The sequence below is a fragment of the Brachyistius frenatus genome, unplaced genomic scaffold (assembly GCF_029030835.1).
Source record: "Brachyistius frenatus isolate BFR_SWC_R1_liver_20210118 unplaced genomic scaffold, ASM2903083v1 Contig_2, whole genome shotgun sequence".
NCBI classification, from domain to species: domain Eukaryota; kingdom Metazoa; phylum Chordata; class Actinopteri; family Embiotocidae; genus Brachyistius; species Brachyistius frenatus.
The window spans coordinates 7,028,607-7,042,500 of NW_027210601.1; the positions used below are offsets into that span (position 1 = coordinate 7,028,607).

Sequence of the window (13,894 nt, forward strand, 5' to 3'; positions counted from 1 at the left end):
CGGCTTCAGCAGTGGATTATGCTGACCATCTGAAAATAATATTTCTGTCCGTGTGTGCGCAGTATAGCATAAAGAGAACCGCTGAATGAGTGAAGGGACAACTAATGCATCATAAAATAATAATTGTTTCCAGTTGTGTTCAGATGTTCAGAATCAGATGGACTTTCACTAAAACATGAAAGCGTTAGCTGCTCTCCCACACAAATTTCAAGCATATTTTACAAGATTAGTTCTCGCTGGCTATAGGCCTACATTATCTTTGCTATGTAGCAGGAAAGACATTCGAGAGGGTAAGTGATGAGTTCACTATGTTAGTTGAATCTTGTGGACTTGAGTCTGTGTTGCACCACTTTCACAAGGATTTGAAATAACCATAACTGTAATTGCTTCTGCAGGTTAAGGCAAAAGCATGGGACTTTTTTTTTTTTTTTAAATGTATATTTTGAACTAAACTCCTGAACATTTAGGACAGCAATACAAACAAAATGTTGGTACAGCATTCAGAAAACATCAATTCCAACATTCAGACGGGATGTACAGTATGTGCAGTGTTGCTTATATAAAGGCATATGATAAATATAAATGGAATGGATTCCTGTCAAATGTCGTTTTAATCAATGTGCTGTCAAAATGGCTCCAAGGATCAGATTTACAAAAAATGGGTTGTCGGACCACATAAACTCTATCTATTTGTGAGAAGACATATCTATGTCATAAACCTTCAATGAACTCTGTGTGTATGAACACACGCCAAACTCCCTCTAGGAAGGGAGTCAGACAGAGAACTGGCATGCTTAAACACACACACACACACACACACACACACACACACACACACACACACACACACACACACACACACACACACACACACACACACACACACACACACACACACACACTCCTACCTAGCATGAGGGACATCAATGCTGGAGGACACCACTTTGCGTTTCTGCTCTAAAAGGGACACCGATCGCGTGTCGGGGTCACGGCTAACACGCTTGCCATCCGCCAACCGCTGCTCCTCCACTGCCTCCGGACTCCGGCAGCCGCCCTCCATCTTCTGGCCGTCTGGAGCTCCATTACTGGAGCTGTGCTGCAGGGGGACGCAAAGAAGAGTAAGTCAGTGCTTGGATAGAAAATATACATCAACAAGTTGGTAGCAATGTTGATGTAGGAATGAGACACGACAAATACAAAGTTGAGCAGAGCGTGGGGAAAAACAACATCTTCATTAAAAGGTCCAGAGTTATAAATATGGTATGTAATTCTGATACAGGCAAAGGCTACTTCTATAAAATTCAGACCTTTTGAATTACCAATTAAATTATCACCAAAATGTATCTTTATTGCATGGAAACCATTATAAAATAAATGTTTTTTTCAGCACAGTAGCCGACAGAAAGGCAGGTTCTGGGCTCTGGATCTGGCTGTCGGAAGCCTGTGACCTAACTTTTAAAGATTTCCAGTTTATATTTCAAATCAAGTGGCATATTGTCCGGCATGGTTTAAGAAACATTTCCTGTAGGCCTAAAATGCCCTTTTCAAAACACACTGGATGAACTTAAAAAATGCACAGTGATCAGTTACAAAATAAAGCTGTTTTTCTTACTTCCCGTAGACATTTTGTACATATGAGGTTAAATTTTCCTTCTCATGAGCAAAAGTACAAAATGAGGATTCAGACAAAAGCAGATTACTGCTTGACGGCAGCTTATAAGCATTTGTTCAAAATGTATACATTTAAAAACTTGAAATTGTCTTTTTAAAAAGCACCCGATCACCATTCATGTGCTGTAAGAGTTAGAACATAAATCAGGATGTTAAGGGAAGAATCAGCAAATCACAGAAATGGAGAGGAAGGAGAAGACTACAAGGATTCAAACATAGACATAAATATTGCACAATTTAAAATGTGCACAAAAATCCCCCTTGTGTGCTGTATGAGGAAGGAAATGCATCTGCTGGAAGACAATTACGCAATAAATGTTGCTGGTTCCACTGCAGCTATACATTAATTTGATATAGATGTGCTATATATAACATAAAAGCTCTCATATTAGCAATGTTAAATCAGCCAAAAGAAACTCTTTCACTGTAAATTGCCCTGCAAGGTGTTCGCCTGCCATTACAAGCAACTTGAAGTTCAGTGTCTTGTCCAAGGACAGAAGGAGCCAGAAATTGCACCGCCAACCCCGTGATTAGTGGCCAACCCGCTCGACCACCTGAGCCGCAGCTGCCCCTCTGTAACCCCCCAAGTGTTTTGTCACATAGCCACAAAGATTAATCTTGCGTTTGCTTGACATCAGCTGCAAATTTGTGCACCAAGTTTTTAAAAGCAATAATGCATGAAGGTGAAGTTGTCAGAGTGGGACGACCAGCACCAATGAGCTCTTTGTTTGGGTGTTCAAACCATTTTGGGGAACTGCTCCGGGAAGACAGACAAATCACATAATCACTAACACATACATCTCTCCTGCTCTGAAAACCCAATGCAAAAACACACAAATAAAGACACAAACAAACTCCATACAACAAGACTGCATATAACACGTTCCTACACCGACACGCAGACCATCACAAAGGTGTAGCATTTGTCCAATCACAGCGCTCTCAAAACGCCTACCTGTAGCAATGTTAGAAGAAGAAAAAAAAAACACAGCTCAACACTATCTAGTCTCTTACACAACAGTAACTAACGGCGTGCTTCTGCACACGAATACCTGCAGGCACCTACGCATGCACACGCACACGCACACACGCACACTCCCTGTAGGTAACTGAAGCCATCAGGCTCTCAGAAACACACTGAGAAAAGGCCAAAACACAAGCAGAGTGGCATACACAGCTGCCCACACCAATGGAACGTTAAGGAGGATGACATTCAGGCCACTGTGTGTGTGTGTGTGTGTGTGTGTGTGTGTGTGTGTGTGTGTGTGTGTGTGTGTGTGTGTGTGTGTGTGTGTGTGTGTGTGTGTGTGTGATCTAGATATCAAACTTCTGTCGTAAGACTAGTGTTGACTGGGGGAAAAAGGCGACGGCACCCTGTTTAAATCACACAAACACCAAGACAACAATTAGATTGATGAGGTCAAAGACAAACGTGAAACGAGTATGGAGCACAGCTCGTGATGGCTGGCCGCGTAAACGCTCAGCGGTGTGCAAAACGCACTGTGAAAACACAGGCTCGGGTAAAACAACAAGATGGATTACACCGGCTCCGGGAAGATTAGGTGTTGTGTGTACGATGAGTGTACTCCTGGGATAAAACCAACAGAAATTCCTGCCTTTCACCGGGCTTATGAATTATGGCATTTCAGGGAGCCAGGAAATTGAGCATTATGCCAAATCGGTGGTGAAATGTGAGCGCATGTCAAAGCCGGTGTGGATGCGCGCGTACGTCCGCAGAAGAAATCTCCCACCGAGTGTGTCTGCTCTCTTTATCACTCCTTCTCTCCGACTCACAAACTCTCCGACTCATAAGCTACTTGCTTTGAGCAGCAGTTTATCAAGCGTAAAGATGTATAAAGGTCAAAGCCAAAATAAAGAAAGTCATAAATAACTTCAAGCGTGTCCGTTAACTTGTGGTTCTTTGTTGCTGGGAAGGTTAGGGCATAAAGATTATGAGGATTAGGCGAGTTAATGATTAATCGGTGATCTCACACTGCACTTATATAAAATTTTCTAATATAACGTATGACTTCGTCTCCCGCTGAACAAGGTTTTGATTTGTACTGAAATTAAAGTTAAAAAAAAAAAAGAGGACATTTTTTGAGTCGCCAGAGCTACAATTTTTCCTCGATTCCATGATTTCCCTAAACTGCGGTCATGATTATAGTGGAATATTAGTAACTAGCTAATTTAGACCTTTTTAATAAAAACACTTTTGCATGGTCTCAACAGCATTATTTTGTCAGATCTTTTTTTTATAAAAATAGAACCTGATTGACACTGAATTTAGTCCAATGTTTGGAAGTAAAAATATTCAAAAATGTATATTCTGACCGAATTGTGGTTATCAAACACTTACAAAGATATGTAATGGAGGCAGGCTATTTTACAGAGTAACAACAAACTTTATTGTCCAAAATGACATCAGTGCATTAAGACAGTAAACTTCCTTGGGAATTAAAAAAATTATGAAGAACTGGAAAACACACACACACACACACACACACACACACACACACACACACACACACACACACACACACACACACAAAGAACAATAACAATTATTACATAACCGCCTGATTAAATTATTTTTTTTTAGCACAATTATCATCATTTTGCATAATCGTCAGAATCATTTACTGTCGTGTCCATAAAAACAGCTGGAACAGAAATGTTGTAATTTTTTCACCAATAAAAGTTTAACTGGCTTTCTTTTAATGCCTTGTCTTGGCTTCCTTTGCTACAATTGAATGCTGCATGAATGTAGAATTAGTGCCACAAACCGTTTATCCCGAGCTACTTAACTTCTGATATTCAACTGATGACATTTCAATAAGCATCTATTGACATGAACATATATAAGTCAGTATCGATAGCCAACCAATAAATCCACCAGGCTCTTCTTTTACAGTAAAAGGTGCGAGATAAATTTGTGATTTATTACAAACTTACCGATAACTACATGGTTAAAAAAAAATACACAACTAGAAGTGACTTGATTAAAAAAAAATTAAAAAAACAACAACAACAGCAACTTGCAATCGCTTAGTTTTTATTTTACTCAAATACTTCAGCCTTGATGCTTTTTGGTGTGACCACCAAGCTTCATGCTGATGTCGCTCAGCCATCCAAATGAGGACGGCGCCTCAGAACAAAGAGTTACTCAGCTTCTGTCAACAAGCTCGCTTTATTGACTCCCACGGTGGCGAACGATCAACACAAACACTAAAAGCAGCAGCCAAACAAAAAACAAGTAATACCTCTTTGTTAGCGACGAGAAATCGCCGTAACTTCGCTCACGCAACACACACACACCAACAAGTCAACAAGTGGCATCCTGCCCCCCCCCCCCTCCACCCAACCTCCTCACCCCCACCCCGCCTCCTCCTCCAGAACAGGGGTATTCGTTTGCCATACCAGGCGCCATACCAGGCGCCGTGCCAAGCATCGAGATTCTTTGCAGAACGCCACCCGTTGCCAAACTGGGGGTGCCCACTTTGTCGGCTGCACAGCTGCTGCTGCTTAAATGGGGAGGTATGTCTCTCACCCCCAGTCCAAAATTCAAAGTAGCCAGATCTCACTCATTAAACATATCACAAACACAAACAACACATCAGGAGTGGGGGGGGGGGAAGAAAGGGGGAAATTAAAATCACATCCGCACACGTGCACACAAAAAGCACCACAGCTGCACATGTGCATCCACACACACACACACACACACACACACACACACACACACAGGCGAGAGGAGACCCCTCCTCCTCATTTTATGGCTTGTTTTCGACCTTGGTGGGAATTGAGTCGTGCTGAAAGAGTTTGGACCATTGTGCTGACAGTCTCAGCTGCACTCCTCCAGCCTGCACCGGTGACTGTAGCGGCCTTGTGCAACAGCTTTTGTGAGCGCAGCACTTTAGACGCAAGAGTGCAAAATGCAAAACAAGAGAACCCAAAGTTTACATTGCATTTTCCCCATCACTCGGACGTCTCCGCACAGAGTTGTCGTTCCTTCGTTAAGGCTCGACGTGTGTGCAATGTTAACAGATTACGACTCAATTTAGGATTAACAGAAGAGTACAATTGGGAATGTGTAGAAACAAGCAGTGGCCAAACATTAAGATTACTGTGAGTTATTTCATCAGGAGCATCAAAACACAGCACGCATAAATGAAAGGAGGCATATGAATCAAATTCGGAGCATAAAAAAAAGCTGTTATGCAGACACATGCATTCCTCAGTCACTCCCTCACTATTAGATTGAAGGGGACAAACAACACGCATGCACACACACACACACACACACATATACACACACACTTCCCCTATGGCAGAAACAGTGTTTTCATCCACGGACTGGATTGGCTTCTCTTCCTCACAGTCTTTATGAGGCCATGTGACAGCAAAGCATTCAAGTTGGATTGGAAGGCAATTAGGTCGTTGTTTATTAGGCCCATGTCACGACTACAAATGTGAACACCATCAAAACTTACTAATTTCCCTCTAATACCACGGGAAGCCCACGTGATCTGTTTTTACCCATTTCAAAACAATAATAGCCTTGTGCAGAAGGACTTCACACTGAAAGCCATTCAATATTCGAATTGGTGCCAAGATGCATCATCTATGAATGAAAAAAAAAAAAAACCCAAAATACGATGCATTCTCGAGAGTGCAAAAATGAAACAATAAAAGGCTGGATGCAGAAAACGATTTGTAATAAATGGGATGGCCTGTGTGCAAAGACCAGCTCTTTTACACCGGTCCTAAAAACGCTGCAGTCAGAGCGTGTTTGTTTGCCTCATCTTACCCACCCACTAGCCCACATAAACATTGCGCAGGCCCTATCAAGCCCTTTGTCCCATATATCTGATGTCGCCAAATGTCATGACAGCCCGTTATTTGGTGCAATGTGCAACTAAATGAGCCTTATAGTTATTCTGAATGATGCAGGTTTTGTCCCGGCCGGTTCAATTTGCCGTCAGCGGCACAAATCCGCTCCGTGCAGGAAGCGGTTAAACGCTGCAAAACACCGCACAACAAAAACAGTGCCGGCCGGGCCCTTTGCGAGCACACACCTTCAGGCTGGACTTGAGCGGTCCTTTGGCTACAGTGTGGTTGAAGCCCGCAGCTATCTCCTCCTCGGAGAACTCCTTGAGGCTCCCGTCCTGCATGAGCACGGTGTAAACGCTGCGCCGGGCTCCCGCGGCCGAGACGTCTCTGTTTTCCTGCTTGACAGCCTGGACCACTCCTGTCACCGGGGCACCGTCCCCGGTCGGACTCGGCGCATAAACGCGGCTGCCCAGGATCGACCGCTTCACCAGACGCCTCGTATGCATTGTCTACAAGTGTCTCGCTGTGTTCAGAGCCGGCGACCCGGTGAATTTAAATCATGAAACGTCGAATTATATCCGGTAAACAACGTCGAGAAAATCGCAAAACCGCAGCGGGTCGACGACGCGCTCCGACAGCCCTGACAAAATGTTAGAAAGCGGCAACATACTCGGCGGGCGAAAACTCCGAACAGCGTCCTGAATGAAGCGAACTCAAAAAGCACCGAAAACCGAATTCATGTGAACAAACAGCCGATAACAACCTGCAACGTGTGGGGGGAAAAAAAACAACAACCAAAAAAAAAAAAAACCCGATTCATTCGCCGCTAAACAACCTCCACATCCAGCCGGCTACCAATCTTCCGCCGTTCGACCTGTTTGTTTTCCCCACTGCTCCCTGCGAGCTGGGGGGGGGGGGGGGCGGGGGCGACGGGAAAACGCGGACTAACCTTCACGGTCTGGAACCGAAATGACATTTGTACACGATTAAACAAAGTGGCGGCTTTTTCACGGTAAACACGGCCCGGACGGGAAAGAATCACAGAAAACACGTCGAATTATTTCACTTCGCTCAGCCACACACGTCGCAACCCCGCGTTAGGCGTTGAACGCGGTTGAAAACACCACCGTTTGGTGACTCCAGCTCCGCCTACCGTCACCTCCAGTCCGCAGTCGCTTCCGACCGAGCAGAGCCTCTACCGGCGGAATGCTGCCTGTAAACATGTGCGGTCCGGCGGCCAAGGCGGACTGCAATTGGACGGCGTAGCACACGCCTCCACACACCCCCCCCCCTCCTCCCACCACCACCACCACCACCACCGCTCCCCCTTTTCCGACAGAAGGTAATGCAACTCCGAAGGATGCTCCATTCAAAACAATGACGCAAGGATGGATAGGAAAGGAGAAGGGAGGAGGTGTAGCAGAACGAAAGAAAGGAGAAAACGGGGGGGGGGGGGGGGGATTTAGGCTACGGAGAGGAAAACTTCAGCCAGACACTGAGCTTTGTGCTATAACCTAGTTCTACAGCCTACTTTCTAGGAGCCATGGGACTAAAAAAAATGATCTGCTTGAAAATTAAATGGTCTGCACTGGTCTGCTTTTCTGAATGTAAACACAACAGGTTGTTTAATTTCATGACTGAATATGGCACTTTTATTGTACTAAAGGCACTGGAGGGAAACATCCAATATCAGCCCTGAACATCATGCACCTGCCCTTGGGCTGCCAATACCGAGTATATTTCATTATCAATTAATGTGTCAAATAATTTCTCAATAAATCCATAAATTCTTTGGAGTTTAAAGTGTCAAATCTGTTTTTTTTTTCCTGACCAACAGTCCACAACCAAAAGATATTCAGTTTTGTATCACACAGGACTAAAGGAAGCTGGAATGAAAGGCTTTTAAAAATGACTCTAAAAGAATGATCAAAATAGTTTGCAATTATTTTTTTTAGTTGAACAACTAATTGATCAATCGGGGCAAGAGCCAACTAAATCCCAACCGATAATTTAGGCATAAAATGCTATAAAAAAAAGAATTTCAGAACAGGGGCTGCACCTTACGGAGAAGCCAAGGAGGAAAATGTTTGAGGCCCTCCCCCCAAAAATGGGGAGATGGGACCCGTGATGGCCACTTATATTGACACGTTGCAATGACATCTTTAAACCACCTTAAGCCTCCCATAAAGGTACCATACAGTGCATCACCACTGCCCCAATAACCCCCCTAGGGGGGGGCCTCGATGAGCTTCTTTGCCTGGGCCCCCATATAGTCTACAATCTCCACTCTTAAAGTGCGATTTCACAGCACGTCACAAGTTCTCACTCTAAAATAAATTTTAAAAAATGATCTGATAAATGTGTTTCTTTGATTAGAAAGTTTACAGTGCTTTGATAAATCAAGTTAACCAGGAGACTGATTCATTCATTGTAATTACTACCAGGTGTGGCAGAGAAAATACACCAAAGAATGTTATCACAGTAACAAATGACCTAATTAATGTCAAATGTAATGTTTTTAGAAAATCATATGCCGTACACAATCCTTCTACAAGACAGCGTCTCCACTGAATAAAAAGACAAAATGACACAATTTATTATATATATATATATTTTAATTGAACAATTCATGTCATAAAATATTTACATGCAGAGAATGGAAATCGGACAGAGTGGAGTGACAGATGTGGCCATAACTGCCAAAACAGGCTTTGCCCTTTGATCAAAGGCGGGTGTCACCATAGAGTCGTCTGCTGGTTGAACAAATGGTCTCATTAAGGGAAGAGTGGAGCTGAAGGGGAGGCAGCGAGGGAGCTTCTCCAAACCGCCGCCACACCCCCACTCCCCCGAGGGGAATGTGTGTGTGTGTGTGTGTGTGTGGATGTTTATATGACCGACATAGATGGCCAGAGAGAAAAAGTGATTTTTAGGTATCTATTAACTGTGTCTGTGTGTGTTGTCCTGATTAGATTTGGCACTAAACCCCCCCCCCCCCCCCTTTGGCAGATCATTTCCTTAGAGGTCATTTATAGTGTTCTGTGAACACCATTATATCTATCGGATGGCACCACCCTGATATGCTGCCACAGCAGTTGGCAGAGACAATGTACTCAAATGGTCATGTTGTTTTGGTTGGGGGTGTAAATAACACTGATAATTACCTCTTTGCAGAAATGAGCATAATATTTTGGAGGGCTTCGCGAACTCATCTTCGTTCAGAAATTACTGGGACTGGATTGCAGTCGCAATACTCGGAGGATATAACAGCATTTGAAATGTCTATCATTTATGAGTACAATACCAGTCAGAGCTGGCTGGCTGTATTCGTCTGAACCACCAACAAGCTCCAGCTTGTCTAATGAAACATGAACTAAGGCTGAGGATACTGTAATGCTGCAATATTTTGATGTGGGTGGAAACAGATGACACCAATCTTTTCTGCAAAGGACGCTAAATACTGTAGCAATGATAAAGATATTTACAGCAACAAGTGCAGGCCCTATTCATTTGAAAATTAACATCAATCAACTGTATTTGAGATATTATTTCTATGTTTTTAAATAAAAGTACCACTCTTTTCTTAAAATGCATGTACCAAAAGAATTGTACCATATGTCTGATTGGTTATTATTATTCGTCAGAAATGAAACACCATTTGACAACTTTGAGTTACAATAAAATAAAATAAAAATAAAAAAGCCATTGGACAGCAGAGTTTCAGTTTTCCTTAAAACAAGTCAGACATCCATCAGTGCTCTCAACAGAGCTATTTTAAAATAAGACCACTCTGGACATTGTACAAATAAGTAAACGCTTACATAAAATTTTCACAGAGTAACAGTTGGTTAAAATAGTGCTCTAACTATATACAGGCCTTGGTTGGCATGACGTCAAGCTACAAACCGACAGATATGGTTTCCTCTTTTAAAAGCATTTGATTGTGCAGGAATGTAACTGGATTGTGATGATGCTTTCAATAATCTGTATATAAATGCAGTACCATTATATCAAACACTGTGCTTTAATGCCAACTGAAGACCGTATCTTGTACCAAACATAGATTCAACAAATACACAGTAACCGAGAAAATACAATAGTTATAATAAACAATATTCTTGGGGTCATTTCATTACATCATAAGTCTTTTGAATTGGCTGCAACCTGTCAAAATGACCAAAACAAGTTCTCGGCAGACGTCTTTTTTTTTTTTCTTCTTTTTTTTAAACAATGAATCAGGGGAAAGCGTACCTACAGTAACTGTCGTTATCCTTACAACTCACCTTCATTATCTGAGTAAAAATGCTAGAAACTTCTATAAAATGCCTATTTACTTTTCTCTCACAGACATACTCTGGAACGTTTCACAATTACACAACAATATGTATCTTCAAATAAATATGAATTTCACAAAAAATATTTGACATGTACTGTAAAACTTCTAAAAATGCTTTCAAAATGTCTTGTGAAACCACAAGCTCCCCGCCTTCCCTCACTCCTTGTTTTCTATTTTTTGGTTCTGCAGATGACTAGTTTCATCCTGTGACACGTGAAGCCCATAGTATAGATTCTCATGAAAAGGACATGTATGCAACAGTCAAGAAGTCACCAGCTCTCTTTGAGGTGGTAATCTAACAAATATCTTTGTGTCTCTGAGCCATTTGGCCGCAGATCAGATTAGCTTTGTTTTCATGCCGAGAACCAATTCAAGGGAATTTCTAGTGGAGAATGCACAGTTAAGGTGCTGCCAACCTGGCAAGCAATATCCTACAAATACACCATCTCACACTTCAATAAAACACGACACTGAAGTCACCTGGAAGAAGCTAGAATGAGTAGCAGCTGCAGACGGAGCATACAAATGTTACCTTCACATGTACAGTAAGTGCATGGATTTCATGAGCATATGGCACTGAATTCTTGGTGTCTTTTTTTTTTTTTTTTTATTTATTTTTTTTAATCACAAGCATTGATTGTGTCCTCAGCTAACCCTTATAAATGGTGCATATGTGTTGTGTTTGGATATCTATTTGATAGTTTAAATATTTGATATTATTTTCACAATCAAGCATTCTTAAGGCCGACCAGTACCGATGTCGTTCACCCCGGTTGATAAATTAAAGGAGTCAAGTTCAGAGATGATAAATTGTACCGGAGCTGTGACGAGGAACAGTCATGCATTGATGGCGGAGGTTGTGCTGAGCTATTTTCTGTCGTTTCCCCCCTCCCAAGTCATGCACCAAAAGCAGGCTTGAGAGCGCTAGAGTGACGTCTGCAAGATGCATCCCCTGAACCGCCACAGATAAAGATGATGAGCGGGAAAAATCTCAAAGGCGGGACATTTCTCGGCCCAGACCCAACTCTCCAACACTCTCGTAGTCGGGCTCTGGCTTGGCAACGTCTGACTCCTCGGCCCCCGGCCCGACCCTGTGGTCATCATCCGAGCTATTAGTCTTTGGGAGGCAGATGGTTTCGTAGCCGGGATCAGTGCTGTCAGGAAAGCAGTCTTCCCCTGGCTGGGGCTCATCGTGCTGGGAGTAGATATCTCGGACCGTGGCGTAGAGGTCACTGGAGGAGGAGGTCGGGACCAGACCTTTGATCTCTGCGATGCTGCTGTAGTCGTGCTCTTTGTCTTCATCACTAACAGCGGCGTCACAGTTTGTTTTGTTGACTGTCGAGTACACTGCTGACTGAAAGACAGGGAACAAACAAAATGATACAGACTGTTTGTAATAACTTGTATAATGTTGTCATTAACATAATTAAATCTATCAGACAAAAGAGCTGTGCTTCAGACACTCGGAGAGATAATAGCAATGTGACTAGTAAAGACACTGATGCATTCATATCCAAAGATCCCTGCTAGGTTTTTCTGCTTTTAGCGTTATATCTGATGTTGGATGACTATTTTGCCAGTTTCTACTGTGCTTTTTTTCATTCTTTTTTTTTCTTTCTTCTCTTTCTGGTGCTCGGTGCATTGGCATGCACGTAGCAAAGTGCTGCTGTTTCGGGACTGGAAACGCCAGTTTGGGGAATAAGGGAGTTTAACACACACTTACTTCATTGTCTGACAGAACGCGGTTGTCGAACCCCGATGTAGGAGACAGAGGGGAGTGTAACTGGAGGAGAAAAGAACAAAAAGATAGAATCAGATATGGCAGCCAGTGGGTGATAAGAAAAGTCCTTAGAGCACAATCAGAAGTTTAAAACACTTCCATGTGCTACAAAGTGAATTCTTACTTCCCCTGAAAGCGCTGTCAATGTAAGAACATATAAAAGGTTGTCACACATTTTTCTCTTTTAGAATTTGGTGGCACCTTGATGAAATTTTTTTAACTACTGATCTGCAGAGGTTTAAAAAAAATGCTCTCATGATTAAAAGCAGCAGGCTGTAACACGGTAACCTCGTGCAGCAACGGAGCTATTCCCAATGACTCTGAGGGAAAACAAGTGAGATATGGCCGTAGTTTTAATCAAGCTGTGTTACTAAAACATGCCAGCAAACTATTGACGAGTTCTAAAAAAACATACACACTGGCAGCAAATCTGCCTGAATGTGAGCGAACGCTTGGTAACTGATCAATAGAGACATTCTAAGCTATTCCCAGCGGTTTGCTGTTTCTGCTGCAATACATGGGAAGCTAATGTTCTATATAACCACCCATTCATTAAAAAAATTATTGAGCAAAAGTCAATAGGCAGTGACAGGGAGTATGATGCTTTTGTGCACAGCCTCTGTCCACTTCGCCTTATGATCGATGACGGAGCCATTAATCAACAAAGCACATTTGACAGCAGCACAAAACACCTCAGGAGTCTAACAAGAATCTCAATATCCATGCGAGCACCGACTAAATACTTAATATCATGTAAAAAGTGAAAGAAAATATGTTGCTTTTTGTGTACGTTTTTGACTTGATGCAAAGATAAAAAAAATTATTATTTTGTCTTTGGTTGGATATCAATGTCGAAAGCATTAAAAAAAAAAAAAAAAAAAAAAACAAGGAAAAGCTGCTCACTGTTGAGGCACAGCTTGTTGCCAGGTAAGGACACATCTCTACGCTAGCTACACTCTCACGTAGTGAATGGAAACCTGTGCAGCGAGATCATTAATCAAACTGTCCACCCCGGCTGTAGGCAGTAGTACTATCTTCATGCGGTTACATGTTTCTCTGGCATCGTCTCAAAGCGTGTAAATCAATATGACTACTTTATGGATAACACTTAAGACATGATTACTTTTATAGATCCAACATACACCCTGCATGCCTTTTTCATCTCACTTTAATTAGCGGACCAATTAGGCAGAATGGCCCCGCAGGAGTATTCGTATCAAACAAACAGGTGACTTGGACCAGTCACTGCACCTCTAAGTGTGTCTCACAATGTTTGT

General features: G+C 42.5%; 2 protein-coding genes across 2 annotated transcripts in view; both read right to left on the bottom strand.

The window, feature by feature from the left end:
- znf704 (zinc finger protein 704) overlaps nt 1–7,584 on the bottom strand; it is a 49,288-nt gene extending 41,704 nt beyond the window's left edge. The window contains exons 1-2 of the mRNA XM_069697328.1: nt 6,750–7,584; nt 909–1,096 (exon numbers count right to left, since the gene is read on the bottom strand). Coding sequence (XP_069553429.1) covers nt 909–1,096; nt 6,750–7,010 — 449 coding nt within the window. The 5' untranslated portion in view covers nt 7,011–7,584. The remainder of the gene's footprint in view (nt 1–908; nt 1,097–6,749) is intronic.
- A 1,513-nt stretch (nt 7,585–9,097) lies between these two features.
- The window catches only part of pag1 (phosphoprotein membrane anchor with glycosphingolipid microdomains 1), a 53,524-nt gene continuing 48,727 nt past the window's right edge, over nt 9,098–13,894 (bottom strand). Inside the window, exons 8-9 of the mRNA XM_069697425.1 lie at nt 12,561–12,620; nt 9,098–12,191 (exon numbers count right to left, since the gene is read on the bottom strand). Coding sequence (XP_069553526.1) covers nt 11,829–12,191; nt 12,561–12,620 — 423 coding nt within the window. The 3' untranslated portion in view covers nt 9,098–11,828. The remainder of the gene's footprint in view (nt 12,192–12,560; nt 12,621–13,894) is intronic.